General features: G+C 46.6%; 2 protein-coding genes across 7 annotated transcripts in view; one reads left to right on the top strand and one right to left on the bottom strand.

Annotated features, from left to right (window-relative positions):
* Positions 1-12,490, top strand: part of Ctps1 (CTP synthase 1) — a 30,496-nt gene extending 18,006 nt beyond the window's left edge. For all 3 annotated transcript variants that reach the window (XM_051188678.1, XM_051188677.1, XM_051188679.1), the window contains exons 9-19: positions 475-607; positions 3,836-3,924; positions 4,537-4,631; positions 5,484-5,546; positions 7,623-7,666; positions 8,709-8,805; positions 9,760-9,815; positions 9,900-9,996; positions 10,584-10,728; positions 11,157-11,245; positions 11,714-12,490. In XM_051188678.1, coding sequence (XP_051044635.1) covers positions 475-607; positions 3,836-3,924; positions 4,537-4,631; positions 5,484-5,546; positions 7,623-7,666; positions 8,709-8,805; positions 9,760-9,815; positions 9,900-9,996; positions 10,584-10,728; positions 11,157-11,241 — 904 coding nt within the window. In that variant the 3' untranslated portion in view covers positions 11,242-11,245; positions 11,714-12,490. The remainder of the gene's footprint in view (positions 1-474; positions 608-3,835; positions 3,925-4,536; positions 4,632-5,483; positions 5,547-7,622; positions 7,667-8,708; positions 8,806-9,759; positions 9,816-9,899; positions 9,997-10,583; positions 10,729-11,156; positions 11,246-11,713) is intronic.
* A 2,639-nt stretch (positions 12,491-15,129) lies between these two features.
* Positions 15,130-19,651, bottom strand: Slfnl1 (schlafen like 1). 4 transcript variants are annotated; one of them, XM_051188675.1, is made up of 5 exons: positions 19,388-19,651; positions 18,076-18,649; positions 16,266-16,784; positions 15,915-16,078; positions 15,130-15,305 (listed from the first exon to the last, which is right to left on the bottom strand). In XM_051188675.1, exons 2-5 carry the CDS (start codon positions 18,511-18,513, stop codon positions 15,266-15,268), a joined length of 1,161 nt encoding a protein of 386 aa, XP_051044632.1. In that variant the 5' UTR covers positions 18,514-18,649; positions 19,388-19,651; the 3' UTR covers positions 15,130-15,265. The 4 variants fall into 4 exon arrangements, with proteins under 4 accessions (XP_051044632.1, XP_051044630.1, XP_051044631.1 ...); XM_051188673.1 differs by having other exon boundaries at positions 15,935-16,078; XM_051188674.1 differs by having other exon boundaries at positions 15,935-16,078; positions 16,266-16,781.
* Between the last annotated feature and the right edge of the window lie 12 nt (positions 19,652-19,663).

Genomic DNA, 19,663 nt, shown 5'->3' with positions numbered 1-19,663 from the left:
AAGGAATATGGACAGGCATCTTTGTGACTGCACCATAATTTATTTGACTTATCACATTAACACTTATGAATTGTTATGTAGATTTTATTTGCTCTTTGGGGTTGACTTTTTTAAAATTACATTTATTTATTTTCGTTATGTTTGTGTGCTGAGTGTATGCATGCCACAGTGTATATGGAGGAGGTCAAAGGACAACTTGTGGGGGGTCTGTTTTTCTTTACACTGTGGATGGATCTCAGATCATCAGGCTTGTGAGGCTTGTGTGACAAAGTGCTTTTATCCACTGAGCTATCTCATTCACTCTAATCCTATTTTTTCCAAGACTGCCCTTTTGATCTGAGGGTCCTTTTCTGCAAATAGTACTAAGGTGATACTCTCTATCATCTTCCCAGGCATGTTTCCTCCTGCAGAAGTAATTTCAGCCTCATGATGGTGTAGATGTTGCAAATAACTGTCTTGATCCTTATTTGCTAGATATGATCGCTTGCTGGAGACCTGTTCTATTGCTCTTGTTGGTAAATACACCAAATTCTCAGACTCGTATGCCTCTGTCATTAAAGCTCTAGAGCATTCTGCATTGGCTATTAACCACAAGTTGGAGATCAAGGTAAGGAAGGGTGTGTAGGTACAACTAAGGAGTAAATTGAAATAGCTTGTGTGTGTGTGTGTGTGTGTGTGTGTGTGTGTGTGTGTGTGTGTGTGTGTGTTTTACACATTGAAAACATTTATTGAGTGTCAGTCCCTATGGAATGGGAGGGCTTGGTGGACATGGGTGAAGTGCACAGCTGCTGGTGCTTGCGCCTAAGACCCCATTCCCAGTAGCTGCTCTGGTGCAGTGTCAGTACATGTTCCCATCAAGTATTGTAGTTAAAGGCACAGATTTAAGAGCTGGTGGTCAGACTTGGGGTGCTGGTTCTGTTGCCCACATGCTGTGTGATCTTGGATATATTAATCATCTCCTGCCTAGGTTTGCTTTAAAAGGGGATTGTGATAGCCCTTTCTTCTGTGATTAAGAGCTAAATAAATGGGAACTGTCAAGATTGAGTCTGCTATATAGTAACTGCTGGATTAGTCACTTCCTTTGGAAGTTAGCTGATCCATTTAGAACTTTTGTTGTTCTTGCATTGGCTGGAGCTTTTCAAGGAGATGGAGGAGAAGTGAATAAGAGCTTGGTGCCCAGGACCCATGAAGGCAGATAGGTTCCCACTACAGAGTGATACCTTGTGGCCACCATGTGTTCAATGGTGGAGGCTGAGAGAAAATAATTAAAAGCCCCAGCTTTTTAAGAATATTCAAGCTCTCAGACATGGAACACCTAGGAAAGAGGATCACTTGCCTTGGTAGATATCTGAGAGAGGAAGGCCCCTGAGGAGGTTGAAAAGGGCTTGGGAAGGCAGAGGGAAAGAAGGGTGTCCAAGGGCCTGGGGATGTAGAACTATTGAATTCACTGTGAACTAGAGAGGGTCTATAGATGATGGGGAGGACATGAACAACACAGATGTTGTCCTGAGATTTGGGAAAGTAACTGCATTAAATGGGAGATTAGGAACAATAGCTTCCTCACCCCCCCCCCCCAAAAAAAAATCCAAAAGATTTGAAGGGAGGATTCTGTAAGAAATAAACTGGTATAATCTGAGCAGTTTTTAGGTCAAGCAAAATTGGGATGGATCAAGCAAGGTAAGATCAGAACTTCAAGGTCATTTTCAGCCACATTGTATTAGAACCTAGAACTGCTAAAATGCTCATACTTTGATTTGGGTTTGAATCCAGCTTGGAATATATATGACTTGCCAAAAAGGGAGAGGTAGAGGCAAGGAAAGAAATTGTAAAATAACATGCATGTGGATAGATGTTTAGCACTTGGTTTTCACAGAAGTAATTGCAAATGAATTCCAGTGGGCTGGCTGCACATACCCACAAGGGTGGCTGAGAGGACAGGTGACCTTGTGCATGCTGCCAGGAAGGTGTTAAAGATGCACTGCTTTAGAAAGTAGCCTGACAGTTTCATATCAGAGTAGAATAGTATGGCCTTATGCTTTCATACCCTGGTATTTACTCAAGAGAAGTGGAAATGTTGTGGGTTGAGGAGATTGCTCAGTTGGTAGAGTGTTTGTTTACCTGGCATTCAATGAATCTCTGTTTAGTTCTCAGCACCTCATAAAACTTGGCATGGTGCTGTATGCCTATAATCTCAGCACTTGGGAAGTAGAGACAGGAGGATCAGAAGTTCAGGGTCATTCTCAGCTACATAAGATAGGTAGAGGCTAGCCTAGGGTATGAAAAACAAAACTAAAAACAATACTAAAAGATTTTATGCCAGCTCAAGTCTAGAAACAACTCAAATGTCTAAAGCAGTTCAGTGGGTAGAGTGTGATGTATTTATGCAGTGGAAATTGATTCTGTAATACAAAGGAACAGACATTCATAGTGTTTGTGTGCAGCTTTGATGGATGTCAGATAGCCCGAGCAAAAGAAGCCAGACTCAAGACTACAAGTGTGTAGTCTTGACTGACGCTTTATAAAAAGCAGCACACTAGAAAAAGATGCCATGCAATAGGGTTCAAGTAGAGGGTTTTTGTTTGGTTTGGTTTTTAAATTAGGGAAAGGGATCATAAAAAGGGGAAAGAAGAGGGGGAGACCAGCCTCTGAGGACAGGAGCAGCAGGAGAGGAAAAAGGGAGAGGAGGTAAGGAAGAGAGGAAGAGACACAGAGGGAGAGAAAGAGAAGGATGGGAGGTAGGCAGGACTCGTTTAAAAGGGAATATAGTGAATATGCACTTAGTGGCTGCAGCTGAGAGCATATTGTGTCAGAACCCCCAAGGACAAACAGGCCAGTACAGTTGCCTGAGAGTTTTAAAAAAGATAGAGTTATAGAAGAGGCAAGGCCAACCTTTGGTGACAGAATCAGTCCTGTGGTTGTCTGGAATTGAGAAGCAAGGAGCAGCTGTCCTCAGGGTGAAAGGGTGTTTCAGGACAATGACACTGTATCTTTAACTGGGTGATAGTCTTCATGGGGTGTCTTCTGTTTTCAGGGGAATATACCATCTTCATGGGGTATGCCTGTGTATGGGTTATGTCTTAGGGTTATTATTGCTGTGATGAAACCATGACCAAAGCAACTTGGAGAGAAGTGATTATTTGGTTTATGCTGCCACATCACAGTTCATTATCAAACTCAAGATACGAATTCAATTAAGGGAGGAACCTGGAGGCAGGAACTGATGTAGAGGCCATGGGAGGGTGTTGCTTACTGCCTTGTTCTCAATGGCTTGCTCGTTCTGTGTTTTATATAGAACTTAGGACCACCAGCCCAGGGATGGCACCACCCACAATGGACTGGTTCCTCCCCTATCAATGACCAATCAAGAATATTTTCCATAGGGTTTTCTACAGTCTGATCTCAAGAGGCATTTTCTCAACTGAGGCTTCCTCCCCTTGCTTGTGTCAAGTTGACATAAAACTAGCCATTAAAGGGTACATTGGACAAATATTTATTGTTTCTAAGTCATACTTTGATTCAGATGGGAAAAAATGGAAAAACCTCAGTGGAGATGGCTTGTGGAGACTGCCTTTTGAACAGAGGATAGAGTCTCTCCTAGTGGCTTATTTGCAAGATCTAAATACTCTGGAGTGTGTAGAATGGGATTTGACGGTTAAATAATTTTAAAGGGGATCCTTAATTAAAATATTTATTAAATTATTAAATACTGAATTATTGGATTTAGTTATGTTCACTTTAGAACTGAAATTAAGGAAGATGGAACATAGTTAATGTTACTTGAAAGTTAGTATGGTTGGATTCATAACTTCTGTTCTCTCCCTGCCTGGTGCTCCAGTACATTGATTCCACAGACCTGGAGCCCAGCACCCTGCAGGAGGAACCTGTACGTTACCATGAGGCATGGCAGAAGCTCTGCAGTGCTCAGTAAGTAGCCTTCTCTGCCATGGTGTTTATTCCAATCAAGATAGACCTGTGCATCCAGTGCCTAGTGAGGTCATTTGTCCGCTAAAATGTCTTTTAATGGTTAGACTGCCTAGTAAAAGTGCAACATTATGGTTGGATCTGAAGATGTATGTCCTCATTTTACTGGGAAGTTTGAATGTACTAGAGCACTCAGTGTTATGAGACTCTGAGCTGCTGCTCAAATGCCTGGTCAGTGAGGCACAGTGCTGAGGAGGAAAAGGCCCCTATGGAAAATGAGGAGCAGTGAAACCCTGAGGAATGTGATGCTTAGGAAATAGTTTGGTACTTACGAGGCTTGTGAGTTTTAAGCCAGCCTGGGCTATACTGAAAAGAAATATAAATAATGAACTAGGGTCAAGGGCAGTACCAGCACCATCATGATAGACCATTATCTATTCATATGATGGAGCCCATGAACAAAGTTCATCCTGTTTATAAGCACAGAAATTGTACCCATAATCTTCCAGTTACAGACTCAGACCCTGGGGGCATAGCTCAGTGTTTTGTCAGTCTTTGGTATGACTGAGGGCTGGATTAGTGGAAAAGGGAAGTTGCTTTGTGTCCTCTCTGCAGTGGAGTGCTGGTTCCAGGGGGATTTGGTGTTCGGGGAACAGAAGGAAAAATTCAAGCAATTGCTTGGGCTCGGAAACAGAAGAAGCCTTTTTTGGGTAAGGAGCTCTACTGTACCCTCTTCTCGTAGGAGAAAGAAAAGCAAGATTGCAATTTTTTCTAGAGAGGAGAGGAATTTTCTGGGGGAAATTCAATTACATTTATTTATGTGTATGTGTTTAGATGCATGCCATGGCATACATATAGAGGTCAGAGGACAACTTGCCAGGGTCTGTTCTCTCCTCTTACCATTCAGGTTATCAGGCTTGGTGGCAAGTACCTTTACTTGCTGAGCCATCTCGTTGGCTCTCAGATTTGTAATATGGACTTGAGCTGCATGTAGATGACAAGGAATTTTGAAAAAGTGGACTTTGGGTAGGAAATGCTGTTTGCAGTGCATGTAAGGCTGGGCTATATGTCCTCTCACTTGGCAAACCATCCAATAATTGGGCCAAGTGATTTTTTTGATGCTTCCTGTTGCTGCAGATGTAGGTAGGTTTGTTTTTTTTTTTTTTTTTTTTTTTTTCAAGACAGGGTTTCTGCTTTGGAGGCTGTCCTGGAACTAGCTCTGTAGTTCGAGGCCAGGCTGGTCTCGAACTTACAGAGATCCACCTGCTTCTGCCTCTGCTGGGATTAAAAACGTGCGCCACCAATGCCTGGCTATGTAGGCAGTTTCAACTTGATCAACCTGTAAAAGAGAAAGGATTAGGAGCTTGGATTGAGATACTGAGTGAAGTTTTGTTTAACTGAGAAGCTCTACAGGACCCTGGTTTTAATTCAGTACAGTTGTGGGTGTTTCTGATGTGATCTTAAGCATGTGCTTTTCACTCTGGACACAAAGACACTGACAGGCTGGGGAACCTTAGGAGTTTCCCTCCTAAGATTGATAATGTTTTTCCTTCTCTTGGAAGGTGTGTGCTTAGGAATGCAGCTAGCAGTGGTAGAATTCTCAAGAAATGTGCTGGGATGGCAAGGTAAGTATATATTTAGCAACCGATTCTTGAAGGGCTTGACAACCATTGTGTGCTGCTGGTGGTTGAGAGCTGTGAGCATGATGCCTGCTTTTTCAGCAAATCTCAGTGTTCTGAGAAGTAGGCACCTTGTTCATAGTGATGCATGAATCCTTCTATATATGCATGAGGGAGCTCCTGAGTGAGCATGTCTTTGGCTGTTGCCCATGCCTTTGTCTCAGAATTCTCAATTTGAACACACTGACCACTACCCATATGGTGCCCAGCAAGAAACCACTGACCTCCCGAAGGGTTGTGCAGTTATAGACTTGGGATCAAATTCTGGCTTTATACTAAATCAGGTGGTTTTGGCAATTTAATATTTCTGGCTTCTGTTGGCCTGTAAAATAGGCATTGAGTGGATCCTACTTGAAAAAATTAGGTAAAGCTGGGTGGTGATGGTGGCAGCGGCGGCAGCACATGCCTTTAATCCCAGCACTCAGGAGGCAGAGGTAGGTGGATCTCTTGAGTTCAAGGTCAGCCTGGTCTACAGAGTGAGTTCCAGGTCAGCCAAGGCTATACAAAGAAACCAGGTCTTGAAAAAATAACAACAAAAGTAGGTGAAATACTAAGTCCCTAGCAGTTCTTGGCAGATGGAAAGTATTCAGATACCTCTGAGTGCATGGTCATGGGAGACAATCTGAACATTACTGGCTTCTCACAGCTCAAACTTATTTTTGAGATTGCTACAAAATTAAGCAGCATATGGGTATAAAAAAGCTGTCTGGCTTATGTAGTATAAGAGAACTTGGGCAGCTGGCTTGTGGCCAAGGCTGGGTTTCACCTCACAACCCTAGGGACCATGGCCTAGTGGGATAAGCAGCTTGTCCTTTATTTCTAGTGTCTTGGTCTTTACAAGGACTGTCTGCCCATCACCCAGAGCTGGCTTCTAGGATTCCTGGGGTGCTTTAACAGTTCAAGCTCAAGCTCCTGCCTCCCCCTGGGGTTTCCAATTGGCATGTGGCCTGATGATATGCTTAGCCTGGTGTTGGGCCCAGGCAGGGAACAAACAGTACCTTACATTCATACAGAAAGAACAGTGCTAGGGACTTTACCTTTCTACCTTTTTGACTAGTGGCTTGGCTTATGGTTATGATACATTTCATAAAGTATAGAAAGTTTATGTTGAAATCAGTTAACTTCCCAGCTATTTTAGAGACTGAGATAGGATCACAGATAGAAGAAGCCTGCATACAGAGCAAGTTCCATGACCTGGACTGTACAGCAAGACCCTGTCTCAAACTAAAATTGAAAAAGGGCTGGATATGTTCAAGACATTGAATTCAGCTCCAGTGCTGCAAAGAAAAATAATAAAGCAGCTAATTACTAACTTAGCTGAGGATGACAGCATAATAGATGCTGTGGATGGAAGAAAGGTAGGGGGAGCAGTTCTTGTTCATCGTAGAGAATCTATAACAGAAGTAAGAACTGTTTGACTTCCCAGAAAGTTAAAGATTTGATAGGGCAAATTCACCTGTGTTAAGTCTTATTTTAAAAAATGCTATCCCTTGAAGAGGAAACACCATGTGATCATATTTTAACTAAAATTCTTAGTTCTCTCTTTTTTTTCTTTCCTTTTTTGAGACAAAGTCTCACTGTGTAACTCAAGTTGGCTTAACTCTATGTAGATCAGGACTTTAACTCAGAGATCCACCTGCCTTTGCTTCCTGAGTGCTGGGATTAAAGACATGTACTATCACACCTATCTATTGGTGTTCTATAGTTTTCTAATTACTTTTTTATTTCGTGCATATGAGTGTTTGCCTGCATGTATGTAAGTGCACTCTGCTTGCTTGGTTTCTGTGGTGGTCAGAAGGCACTGGATTTGGAACTGGAGTTATGGATGGGTCAGTCGCTATGTGGGTGCTGGGAATCAAACCTAGGTTGTCTGGAAGTGCTCTTAAATACATGGCCATTCTTCCCAGCCTGTAATCATTAACTTTAAACTGAGAGAGAGATTGTCATTTGATGCTTAGCATGTAACTAGTAACAGGTTTTGTTTATAGCTATTTTCATAACTCAATTATTTTAACATTTCAGATGCCAATTCTACAGAATTTGACCCTAAGACTAGTCATCCTGTGGTGAGTCAAGCATTTGAACCTCTCAGGACTTAAAAAGGGTGGAAGGACAACTGTGAAGCAGGGGATGGCAGACAGGTAGTGAGGCCACTGTGTCCCAAAGACCCCTCAGACCTCATGACAAAGACTTTTGAGTTTTCACTTAATTCCCCAGATTACCATGAAACCTGTAATAGACAGGTATGATCCTTGCTAGCAAGAGGAGATAGTTCTCCTACCTCCTCGTTCCTGGAGGGAAATGTGGATAGAGGCTTGTTGCATGGTAGTCACTATTCTCAGAGTTCCATATAACAGTTCGTGTTCTCCCTGGTGCTGGTCCTGGAAGGTAGACAGGCTCATGGTTGATAAACTCAGGGGTGGTGATTTCTTTAGTGATAAGTGAAGTTTTTCCAGGCTGTAATCCTGCTGCTGTTGAACACCTGGGGACATGTGGCCTAGTCAGCCTGTGATGATACTAAGGAAGTGTCTTTGTCTTTGAATCCCTAGCCCATGAGTGACAGGCATATTAAGCATTTTTTTTTTTTTTTCAGTATTCAACAAATGATGAGCATTGGTTGTGTGTGAGGGACTGTTTTGACACTGAGAACACTGACAGGGTAGACAAGTTTTTTTTTTTTATCTCAGTGACTTAGCATCTGCATATTTGTTGATCTGAAGTTTGAGTTTTGTTAATGTAAGACAATGGGATGAGGGAGTGGAGCATAGGGAAGCCTGAGTTTATAAGATGCTGAGGCATGCTGTCCCAGAGGTGAGTTATATCAGACCCCTCTGGGGTGCCACAGTCTACCTGTTCATAGACTTTTCTTGGTATTGTACCCTTTTCTCTGGCCCACAGAATAGCTGTGTCTGATTAGTTAGTCTTGTGTCCATATTTCTGTGCCACAGCACACAGCCTTTAGCATCCCAAGTGCTAGGGCAGGGAACAGCATCATGAGGCAGGCTGAAGCACTGAACTCCTGCCCAGGAGTACTCCACTTGGGGAACAAGGTCTGACTGTAATAGCATCAGAGTGTGGTAGTCAGATTTGTTTTCTGAACATCTCTAGGTCATAGACATGCCAGAACATAACCCTGGGCAGATGGGTGGAACCATGAGGCTGGGCAAGAGGAGAACCCTGTTCCAGACCAAGAACTCAGTCATGAGTAAGTTGTTTCACATGAGTCTGACTGTCCTGGTCTATACAGGACATGAGCTAGGTGGTGCTGTAGCTCCAAAGAGCCAGGCTAGCCTTTTCTTGGCTTTGTTCCTGCTTTTGCAATTCTTTCCTCCTCCTTCTCATGCTTGTTTAGGATGTACTGTGTTAGCTAGACAGTCTTTGGCATTGCACCTGGGCCCTTGGATATGGGCACCTGAACAAGACAGGCCATTAGGTTAAATCTATTGCAATCTGCCATTACTTTCTTGTACTAGTAAATAAAACTGTGTGGAATTTGATAGTTAAAAGCAAAATCACATAGTTTAATCTAAATACACTTTATTCTAACAAATCATAGTTAAAAACTTACGGGAATTGGAGGAGAAAAATATCTAATTATTTGACATTGCCTTGTCCAATGGAAATATTACTTTAACCATTAGTAGAGGTACCTTATGTCTGTCTGGGGTTCCCAGTGGCAGATTAGTTTGAGAATCACTTGAACCATTTTCAAGTTCTATTGCTGTGCTGTTCTATGGGTTTGGGGGTCTCAGTAGGCAGCGAGGAATGAGTCAGTAAGCACCCCATTTACACACACTGTGTCTGTTCATCCACAGTCACCAGGTGCCAGCCAGCTTTTCATTTTCCTTCCAGACTGTTCTCAGGGAGCTGGCTTTCTAGGCCTGTTCTTATGGTGGTTCCCAGTAGCATAGTGCTTTGTATTTAGCAATGGTGTGTTCAAGGGAGGTCGTGAAAGTTTGTTCCTGTTATGGTACTTGGTTTGGGCAGAGACAGAGAGAGCCCCAGGAATTATTTGTCTGAATTATATTAAGAGCAGGTGAACATGGCTAGCAGAATTTTGGTAACCTGATTTAGCTATGTAAGAGTGAATTGGGAAGTTAGTATTTTGTGTAGACTGTTGTATAGGCAGAAGTCATACAAATTACCTGGTTTTCTGCAGGGAAACTCTATGGAGACACAGACTATTTGGAAGAGAGGCACCGCCACCGATTTGAGGTGAGAATGTGAGCCTGCTCCTTCTGTTATTCTTCAAAGAAAGGAGTGGAGAGGCCAACACAATAAGTTTTCCTGCCCCACCAGGTGAATCCAGTCTTGAAAAAGTGCTTGGAAGAGCAAGGCTTGAAGTTTGTTGGCCAAGATGTTGAAGGCGAGAGGATGGAGATTGTTGAGTTGGAAGGTGACTGTCTGGGTAGTGATAACTCCTTTGTGTGTGGGAAAATAGAAAAATGTGTTACCCAGGTGTGGTGGTGTCACATACCTGCAATTCCCATTCTTGGAGAGCTGGGGGAGGAGGATAATGTGTTCCAGGCCAGCTGGGGCTAGAGCTAGACCTTGTCTCAAGAAAAACAAAGCTCTTGCTACTGACGATGAGGCAGCAGTGTCTGGGGCGCAGCTTCTGACACAGCTCTAGAAATGGGAGATGCATCCTTAACTATGGCTTCCATAACAGCCATATAGCCCTGGCCTTGGTTCTTCCCACAGCATGAAGAGCTGCACTTGTGCTAAATCCCTTTCAGCTTTCATGTGAACTGTGGGGCTCAGCCTGTGCAAGTCATAGGATACTCAGATGGGACTCTAGAGAGAGCAGGAGCCTCAGCCATGAGGTATACAGTGTTGAGCAAAGTGTCAGCTCAGCTCACTCCTGCTTTGGAGTTCCTTTTACCCAAAACTGGGTGATAGTTACTTTCAAACACTCTTAGGGTTTGTTTGTCTCATCATTGGATGCACAGAATACTAACTGTTCCTTCTGAATTTGTGTTGCAGATCACCCATTCTTTATTGGGGTACAGTACCACCCCGAGTTCCTGTCACGGCCTATAAAGCCCTCCCCGCCCTACTTTGGCCTCCTTCTGGCCTCTGTTGGGAGGCTCCCACACTACCTACAGAAAGGTTGCCGGCTCTCACCCAGGTAGGGGATACTAATCACAGTGAGGCTCTACACAGTCCTAAGAAAAAGCCAGGTGGCAGGCCTGGTCCTTGTGTAGGTGAAGTTCCCATCCTTTCCCTGGGGTTTTGCTACGCTTCTCCTGTTCTTACTGGCCAGGCCTCATCTCTAGTTTCTGGGTCTGGTAATGCTCCTGGGTATATCCTGTCCATGGCAAGTGGGTCAAGACCAAATGAGCTTATGCCTGATTACTTTTATCTGGAACTGGTTTCTCTGAGTAGGTGACTAGTATATCAGTACTGAAGTATTCAGGAGCAGGGGTGTATATCTTGGAATTAGAGGAAGGAAATTCTTCCACAGCCTGTCATGTGTGGACACACACTGCTGTATACAAAGATGGGGAAATGAGTGTTTGTTGGGAGATGAGTAACCCTTCTGAATTCATTCCACAGGGATACTTACAGTGACAGAAGCGGGAGCAGCTCCCCCGATTCTGAAATCACAGAGCTGAAGTTTCCATCAATAAATCAGGACTGACCTGGTAAGTGACACTTTTAAGGTTTATTAAAAGAAAAAGTGGTAACACACGACTGTTTCTAAGAGCTCACTGGCCAGCCAGTGAGCTGTATCGGTGAGCTGTAGAGTCTGAGAAATTGTCTCAAAAAGTAAGCTGATAGTGACAGGAAGACACTCGTCAACCTCTGTTCTTCACATAGAAGCATATGCACAGCGTGCGTGTGCACACACAGACAGACAGAGACATGCCAGTCATTGGGAATTGCCTGCTCCTCAGCAGCTTTGAAACAGGCTGCTGCCATGGACAGAGTGCTTGCATCTGGCTGAGCACAGCATAGAGGTTGCTCGGGCCTTGGTGTTGCGTGGTTCTGTGGAATTGCAAATGTAGGCTTCTGCAGTTCCCATAGGAACGCCTGTGATGGCTGGCCGCTGACCAAGTTTTGACACTTCTCTAATAAACATGTAATTCTAGCCTTTTTTTTTTTTTAAACAGGATGATTCTTCAAGAAAGCCTTTGACCTGATAGTTTACAACTATGATTTTACACTCTGCTTTTGACACTTCCTTTAAATTATGTTTTTATTAAGATTATTTTATTATGGGGAAAAGGTATTTGGAAACTTTGTCACTTGCATGTCCTATCATTTATATTGGATCCTGCAACATACCTGTTTGTGAGACAGTTCCTTTGCAGTTTGTTTCTGACATGGGAAGTAGGACTCTGGATGTGACCTGATGGTGGCCAGCGGCTGGTTGAAGGCCATCAATCTCATTTTTCCAGCTACTGGAGGCATCCAAGTGCATTGCTGTTATTTCCCTGGGGTGCCAGTACTTCAGTCCTGGCTTGCTAACTGGGTATTGCTGAAATCTCAGTGCTGCTGAGTTGTTGGGAACTCTTGATGCCAGCTGTGGTTGGCCCTGGACATCCAGAGGGATGTTTGGTTCTTTGGTACATCAGACAAGGTCTATGAAGTGTCACATAAAAACCCTGGGGCTCTGGCTGCACTTCCTGTTCTTGGGGCTGAAAACACTCCTTGTATCAAGGGGTCAAGAAACAAGGAATCTTGGAAACTAGTTCTGAAGCCCTCTTGTGTATGCAGCATTGATTTGGGGGTACCTTTTTCTTCCAGAACATGTCATTGCAGTTGAAATGCAATTTGAAAAGTTATTTTCTTAATTTGACACAGCAATGGGCATGGCCACATGCCCACACTATGGTGGCTGGCTCAGTGTTTGCTCCTAAGTTAATAAATAAATAATGTAGAAAGAACCATTGGTGTGTGTTCTCATTCTGTCACTCACTGGGGTGCTTTTTCATGGGCACTGAGCTTCAATGCTGGGCTGCTCCTAAGCATCAATCAAGCTTCAAGCCTTCTTAGCAACCAGAATTACTCAGCAAGGCTTGTTTGTCATACATATCATGTGCCAAGGAATTAAGAGCCAATTGCTTCTGTGTGCTACTAGAGTTGAGGCTCAGAAGTTTAAGGTTACAGGGACAGGATTCTTTTCAAAGTCAATTGTTGGTGATGGTGACATTAGCATTCACTCTCTCAGGCTATAGGCCTGGCAATGTATAGGTGGTAACATTCTTGACTTGCTACAAGTTGAGACACGGAGCCTTGAGGAGGAATATGTGTCTCACCAGTTAACCCAGCTCCTACCTCAGACTCCCCTCTCTTTCCCTAGTCCAATGCCACTGTCATCTTTGAGGCTTGATCAAAAGCATCCAGTCTTTCCCTTATTTCTCAGTGAGCTCACATGTTCACTTCTGTATAGATCCTGCTTGAGTTTGATTCTACTTCTAACTTCCCCACCCAGTGTTCTCATCATTACCCATGCTGAGGCAGTGTGTCCCAGAGGGGCCACTGCTGTTACTGCAGTAGTGAGGGTTTGGCTGGGTGTGGAGTGGTTTGGAAGATGGCCTCACTATTGACCAGTTGCCACATGCCAGCTACCCTTATAACCTGTTAGCAAAAGGAATCCCCACATGGCTCCCCATAGTTTATCCTGGATGATGCTGGAAGGCAGCCCTTCATGTCCAATGACTACTGGGGCTCAGAGGCTTCTCCCTAGCGGAGGAAACCTGCTAGGCTTTTGTCCTTAGTGTGCTCACTTTAGACCTGGGGGACAAGGGCAGGTAGCAGCTGTGTTCTCTGTGACTGCCTGCCTTAGCAGAAACCAGCTTCCAGAGAAAGTACTTCTGAGGATGCTGCTACCTGGACTAAAATCTAGCATGGTGCTTGGCACATGAGTTGGTGATACCCAGAAACATTCTCTGCCTTCTCAAGCAATAACATTATCTTTACATTCATTTGACTATCCTGGGGCTAGAACCTGTGGCTTTATTCAGTCTAGTAAGTGAAATGCTCTACCACTGAGTCACAATTCTGGCTCAGCCGTGCATTCTTTGTAGTCCTGTGTACATCAAAGTGTGGGTAAATGGAATCTGGTTATCTGTCTTGAGCTTTTATGATCATGTTGGGTCCCTGGCAGCATTGTGAGTCCTGGCATAGAATGTATCCTGTTTGATACTTGGGCAAGTCTGGTCTTGAGTGGTGAGTGGTCCAGGGAGTGTCCAGTAGCTGGTGAGTGGGGCATGGGAACTGAATTTTCAAAATTTGTGTATGTGCACAGGTATCAAAGAGGATACAACTCAACAGTGCTTTCCTCTTTAGTGCCTACTCTGAATGTAGCTAAGGACCTCAAGAAAGGGAGAGCCAGTAACTGTATACTTTCATGGGAATTCTTGTCTTATGAAATGCTATTTGTCAGTACTTTATCTGGTAACCAAGAGCCCAAATTTAAGATTATCCTTGATTATGTCATTAGGGATTACTAAGAACCTACCACATGCCTGTGTATGTTCTGAATACAGACCGTATCATAACCCTTACTTGGAGTATGTACTTTAGTGAGAGAAACTATGGCATTGCTGTGTGTGTGTATGTGTGTGTGTGTGTGGGGGGGATGTAAGCTGAACATAGTTGCTCCTTCCTGTAATCCCAGCACCTTGGCAGTGGCAGGGGTGCCGGGTGTATGGAAGCAAAAGGAGTGCCGTAAGTCCAAGGCCAGCCTGGAGGGGAAGCTAAGTTCTGCAGCTCTGAGAGAAGAGGTTCTAGGCAGGGGAACACCCAATGTAGAGGGGTGGTTGCTGCTGCATGCATGGATGGTGTAAGGGGAAGCAGGAGGAGCTAGCACAGGTGGCTTTCTTTTGATGAAATGGGTGTGGACAGGCAAGGGGGCAGGATCAAGCTTTGGATTTAGTGCGAGTTAGTGGGAAGGCAGTAACCCTGTGGCTAGACTCCTGTTAATGGCTGTTCTGCCACAGCCAGCAGATACCAGGTACTACATGATGGTGATGAAAATGCCCCTTGCCCACTGTCACTGTCTCACTGGTGACAAGACTGAGGCACAGAGGTAAGCACCGTTGCCCCAAGTGCTGACCGAGTCTTAGGGCAGAGCTGTAGTGGGTGCTGAGTGGCTGCAGTGCTGTGGTATCTCAGAATGGGCTCTGCCTCCTGAGCAGATGAGGGCTGGGCATGAGACTTGTGACGCAGCAGCCTCTGGCTGGCTGACCAAGTGTGTTAGTAGACATAACTAAGCGTTCTTGTGTCTGCAATGTATAAGGAGCAATGACAAGCAAGTTAGGGGTAAGAGCTGCAGGGTGGCCCATGCCCTCTCATGAGTTAGCTAATAGGTCTTGCTAGCTGCAAGTGGCCTTTCCAAGTTGACAAATTTCCTAGCCTGCTAAAGTGGTAAAGGGTGCATTTGGTTGGGATTCGAGTTACAGTCCCTTGGAGCTCAGTTCTAGAATGACTAGCCAAGTTTTCTAAAAGCAGGGCTCCTTGGGGCTGTGCCAAGAGCTGTTTATCAGCCTGCTCTGCTGCACATGCAATGCTGAAGGAGAGGTGCAGTAGCACATGCATGTTTATTCCAGGCCTTAGCCCACATCTTCCTCATTCTCACAGGACACAGCAGCTGCAGGACAGGGACCGGCGCTGCCTCAGCTGCTGGCTCAGCTGCTCCTTTTCCACCGTCAGCACCTTCACCTTCTCCTCCAGCTTGCCCAGCTCCATTGTCCATTTCTGAGAGGACAGTGTGGCAGTGGATATCAGGCTGCCATTGTCCCAGGCCATCCTCTTTCCTGGTGTGGGCCATATAACCTGGGGGCCCTGATCATGCTGCTGCCTCTGACCAAGGGTCTTGGAGTTGCCTGTAACTACTGGGATGGAGTCACCTTTGCAGCGTCCCAAGGACTGGCAAGGGACCTGATCACCACCCTGACCATGTCTCTAATGTCAGCAGCCCCTTGCCCTTCTACCATCCATCTGGTGGTTCCATCATAGAAAAGACTTCTTGGGACTCAGTCCAGCCAGCCCTGCCCCATCCCCTCACCAGGTACAGTGCATACTTCTTGTTATTTCCTTATAACACCTCAGTAGTCTGATCTCCCTGATTCCCTGGCCCTTCAACAGCATAATGACTGAACTGCTGAGGCAAGGTGGGTGGGGCTGTGTACTTTGTGATGGGGTACAGGTTTTAAAATGACTGCTGGGACTCTGGCTGATGAGGTGTGAAATTTGGGAAGAGGCAGAGTTCCTTCTATCAAAGTCCTCCCTTCTCCAGGCTTGCCCATCATCTTGGGGTGAATGGTTGGAGGGGTCTGGGTCTGAGTCAACTTGACTCTAGCTCACCTTGGCCAGAGCCTCCTCACCTGCCTGCACCAGTCCTGGATGGCACCAACAGACAGTGGGCCCTGGATGCTTCCATCACGCCGTAGGAATACTTCCCCCTGGTCTGTCTCATATAGCTGTGGCTCACCCTGGGCCTTGGGGGTGTGCACAGTCAGACGGAGTACCTTAGCAGGGGCAATGGCAGCTCAGAGAGTGCCACACTTGATGGTGGCAGCCCCAGTTCCACTTGGGTAGCCCCACACTTTAGCTCCCAGAAGCCTGGTGGGCTCACTGCTACCCACCCCTAGGCCATTGAGCAATGTCACAAGGCAGTCCCACTGTCCTGAGTGACAACATATACCAGTAGCTCACCTTGAGAGGTATGTTGGTCTTGGAAGTGCTTATGACGGGGATGAAGGTGAGGGTGTACGCATTAGGGAAGACCTGGGGTTTGAAGCCCTGCAGGATGGAGTCTACCAGCAGGCGTGTACGGTCCTCATCACGGTGGCTACAGTGAATGCCCTGTACCAGGCCACTGTCCTCGACACCTACCAGCAGGCTGCCACCCTCACTGTTGAGAAAGGCACACACGTAGCGACGTACATGGTGCTTGAAAGCCAGGCTCAGGTACTCACCGCTGCCTCGCTTAAACTCTACATTCCGCGTCTCGCTGCCAAGGAAAGCACCCTGGAATAGCTGCTCCTGACCCACTATCTCCTGGTGCACAATGGCACTGTCAGATCGCACGCCACTGGGTCGGTTGTGAGAGATCTGCCGACGCCCAGCCCAGCCCCAGTTAGGGGAAGGGTCTGGCAGTTGGGGCAGCTGCTGGCGCCTGAAGCCTGGGCTGGGGCCAGGACTAGGGCTCGGGCTTGGGCCGCTGTCATCCTGCTGGGGTGGGGGATCAAGAGTGGTGTATAGGCAAAGACAGGCAGGGAGCCCTAACCCAAGAGACTGCCAGTCCCCCATCACACTCCCAGGCTGAGGGCCCAATTCTGCATGTGTGCAAAAGCCAGGGCCCAAGCCAGCTCTTGGGTTGGGATCTTCCTTGGCACCTGTTGTAGGATGTCTGGGTGGGTAAAGGGATTGCCTTCTGGAGCTGGGAGACAACACACCTATGGGCCATTCTTTTTTCCAGTTGGAGTGTGTAATAGGCCTAGATGTTCCCAGGATGCATCATGTTACCCTGCATTCCTCTGGGCGGAGCTGCAGGTCTCTGAACTGAGGGACCCTACCCTCTTTGCTCTCAGTGGAATGTCTGCCAGTTACTTCCTGGCCCTTGAATCTTAGCTTTCTTCTGCCCTGCCTAAATCCCTCGGTGGTTCCTAGGTCTCTGGCGTTTTGTTTCTTCCTCTTCCCATCCTCTCAGTAGCTTAAATACCAATCCAAGGGCCACTCCCATTTCCCAGCAGCCTTCATCTCTACAGGGCTGGAGACTCAGCTGGGCTGGTAGTGGAGATGGACAGAAGCTAGCAGCCCAGCAACTTGCCAGAGAAGATGAACTTAGCCTCAGAAACGTAATGGACCTGACACAGAGGCAGGTACACATGCATCAAAGGTATCACATGGGCTTGCCCTCTGGACAGAAGATCAGGGACATTGGTAGCATAAGCTTTCAGCCCTAACAAAACTGGCCAGGACCCTGCTATGCTATAAATCATTACAGCTGTAGTAATCTGGACCTACCCTCAGGCCCAGCTTCTTCCTTAGCTACCTCTGTGGCCTCCAGACCCAGCTCCAGAGACCCCAAACAGCCTGTCCTACATCGCTACCTGAACATCTTATCTTGGAGTGCCTTCTGCACTCTCTAAGTCCTAAGCTTGGATTTCCCCCATAAATTTGTCCCCAGTGGGAAGTGAGGGCTTGCCTGTTCTCCCACAGCCACTCCAACTTTGGGACTGGCAGAGTTAGTTCTGCTCTTGGAGACGTCTTGACAAGATGGCATAGGTTGTATGCATCAGCCTTGCTTCTGGTACAATATAGGTATTGGTGTTTGTCAACCGAACAAATGAGGGCCAAGGAGAAAAATCAGGACTTGGTATGTCCTGGGCCTTCCAAACCTGACTGTATTGTCTCCCTCTGAGAAGAGGGGCGTTCCTTTGAGTCACATACCCAGGGTGTGCATTTCCTCATGCCATTCACACTAGTCTTTTTCTTTGCATGCCTTTCAGGGCGCACTTACCTCCCTGTGGCTTAGGGACTCGAAGCCCTCACTCAACACCAGCTCCTTGCCACGGGCTGTGAGCTCTTTGAGGATTAGCTGCTCCTCCAAGGCCATCTGCAGGCGCCAGGGGAGTGAGGCCAGGACATCCTTGGGGGCAGCCACCCGTACCAGTGCATAAGTGTTTCGTGGCCGCCTCACTACCTCAATGTGTTCACGGGCCACTGGAAGTTCCAGCCGCTCTAGGGTGTCTCTTAGCAGGCAGGCAAGCACAGGAACAGAGAACTGGGGGTTCAGGTGGCCCACATAAAGAGTATGTGTGCTGGGAACTGCCTTGAGGCCAGAGTCCTCGTGTGAGGAGGATTCCTTTAGAGGCAGCTCTGGCAGGAGCTGCTTGCCCTGGGACTCCACAGTGGACTCCCACATCTGTGTCTGTGCTGACTTCTTCCTGAGGGTCATGGAGGTCTTCCTCAGAAGGGATTTTGGTAGTCCTCACTGCTGAATGCTCTTCCTGGGCCTGGCTCTTCGACTGGCCAGGTCTTCCCAATGGACTCACAGGTGCTGAGGCTTCTGGAGGCTTCTAGACTGGCAGAGGCTAGGCAGGGTCAGAAAGAAAAGAGGGCAGAGGGCCAGTAACTCCCCCTTGGTGCCCAGGAAAGAACCCTACAGGCCTGAGCCTGGGCTTTGGGCCTTGGGAGTGGTAGATAAGGGACTTGTCTGGAGGGTTAGGTGGGATCTTTCAGTCCTCCATACTCTCTAGTACCTCCCTTGTCATGACTCCTCAACCTCTGTGTTGGGCCTCCTAGCTGTCACTGGGGAATTCTCACATCTAGAAGGTTCTTAAAGTATCTGGGCCCTTGCAAGGAGGTTATAGTGGGCCTCAGAGAAGAGACCATTGTTCCAAACTCTCAGGCCATCTTCTGCACTCCCCCATCACTGTCTCTCTCATCTACTCTAAAACCTGCCGGGAAGCTAGTATGGGTCACTGGGATTGGGTTGGCAGGTTCTTGGGGTTTTGACACAGTGACAACAGTTATAGTCTCTCCTTGTAAAAAGGGCCTTTGCATATACACATAAAACTTGAAGCCAGGCAGTGCTGGCACACACCTTTAATCCCTTGGAAGCTTGGAAGGCAGAGGCAGGAGGATCTCTGAGTTCTAGGCTAGCCTGGTCTACAGAGCTAGTTCCAGGACAGCCAGGACTACGAAGAGATCCTTGGAAAACCAAATACAAACAAGCTCAATTTGAGGTGCCTCAGGAACTAGAACTTAGTTGCATGCCACCCTAGGCTTGGGAGCTCATTTACAAGTGGTGCCATAGGCCCTCCACTCACCCCCATGCCCCCAGCCTCCAACTCGAGTGGCAGGTACCACCAGCTTGCATCATTCCAGATTGGATTCTTGAGGTGGTCAGTGTCTGAGAGCCACCACAGCTGCAGTGGGGGCATTCAGGGCAAGCAGGAAGAGGAGGGAAGAGGAGGCCTATGATCTTCATGTCCTGCTAGCTCCTGTGCGGGCATGGGAGATGCTAGCTCTGAGCTTCCACAGCTCCATGGCCCAGGATACTTAGGACTTGGCATGGAGGCAGACAGAACCAAGGTCTAGGAAGT

This window comes from Phodopus roborovskii, unplaced genomic scaffold (assembly GCF_943737965.1).
Source record: "Phodopus roborovskii unplaced genomic scaffold, PHOROB, whole genome shotgun sequence".
Classification (NCBI taxonomy): Eukaryota; Metazoa; Chordata; class Mammalia; order Rodentia; family Cricetidae; genus Phodopus; species Phodopus roborovskii.
Note: the sequence above shows the minus strand (reverse complement) of the source record. Positions and strands in the feature narration are given on the sequence as shown.

Excerpts from the sequence above, each read along its gene's own strand:
- Slfnl1 (XM_051188673.1), bottom strand. The coding sequence starts at position 18,513 with ATGACCCTCAGGAAGAAGTCAGCACAGACACAGATGTGGGAGTCCACT. Across the intron at positions 16,079-16,265 it reads AGACCAACATACCTCTCAAG|GTACTCCGTCTGACTGTGCA; the intron begins GTGAGCTACTGG and ends GCCCCTGCTAAG. Across the intron at positions 15,306-15,934 it reads TCCAGGACTGGTGCAGGCAG|AAATGGACAATGGAGCTGGG; the intron begins GTGAGGAGGCTC and ends CTGTCCTCTCAG.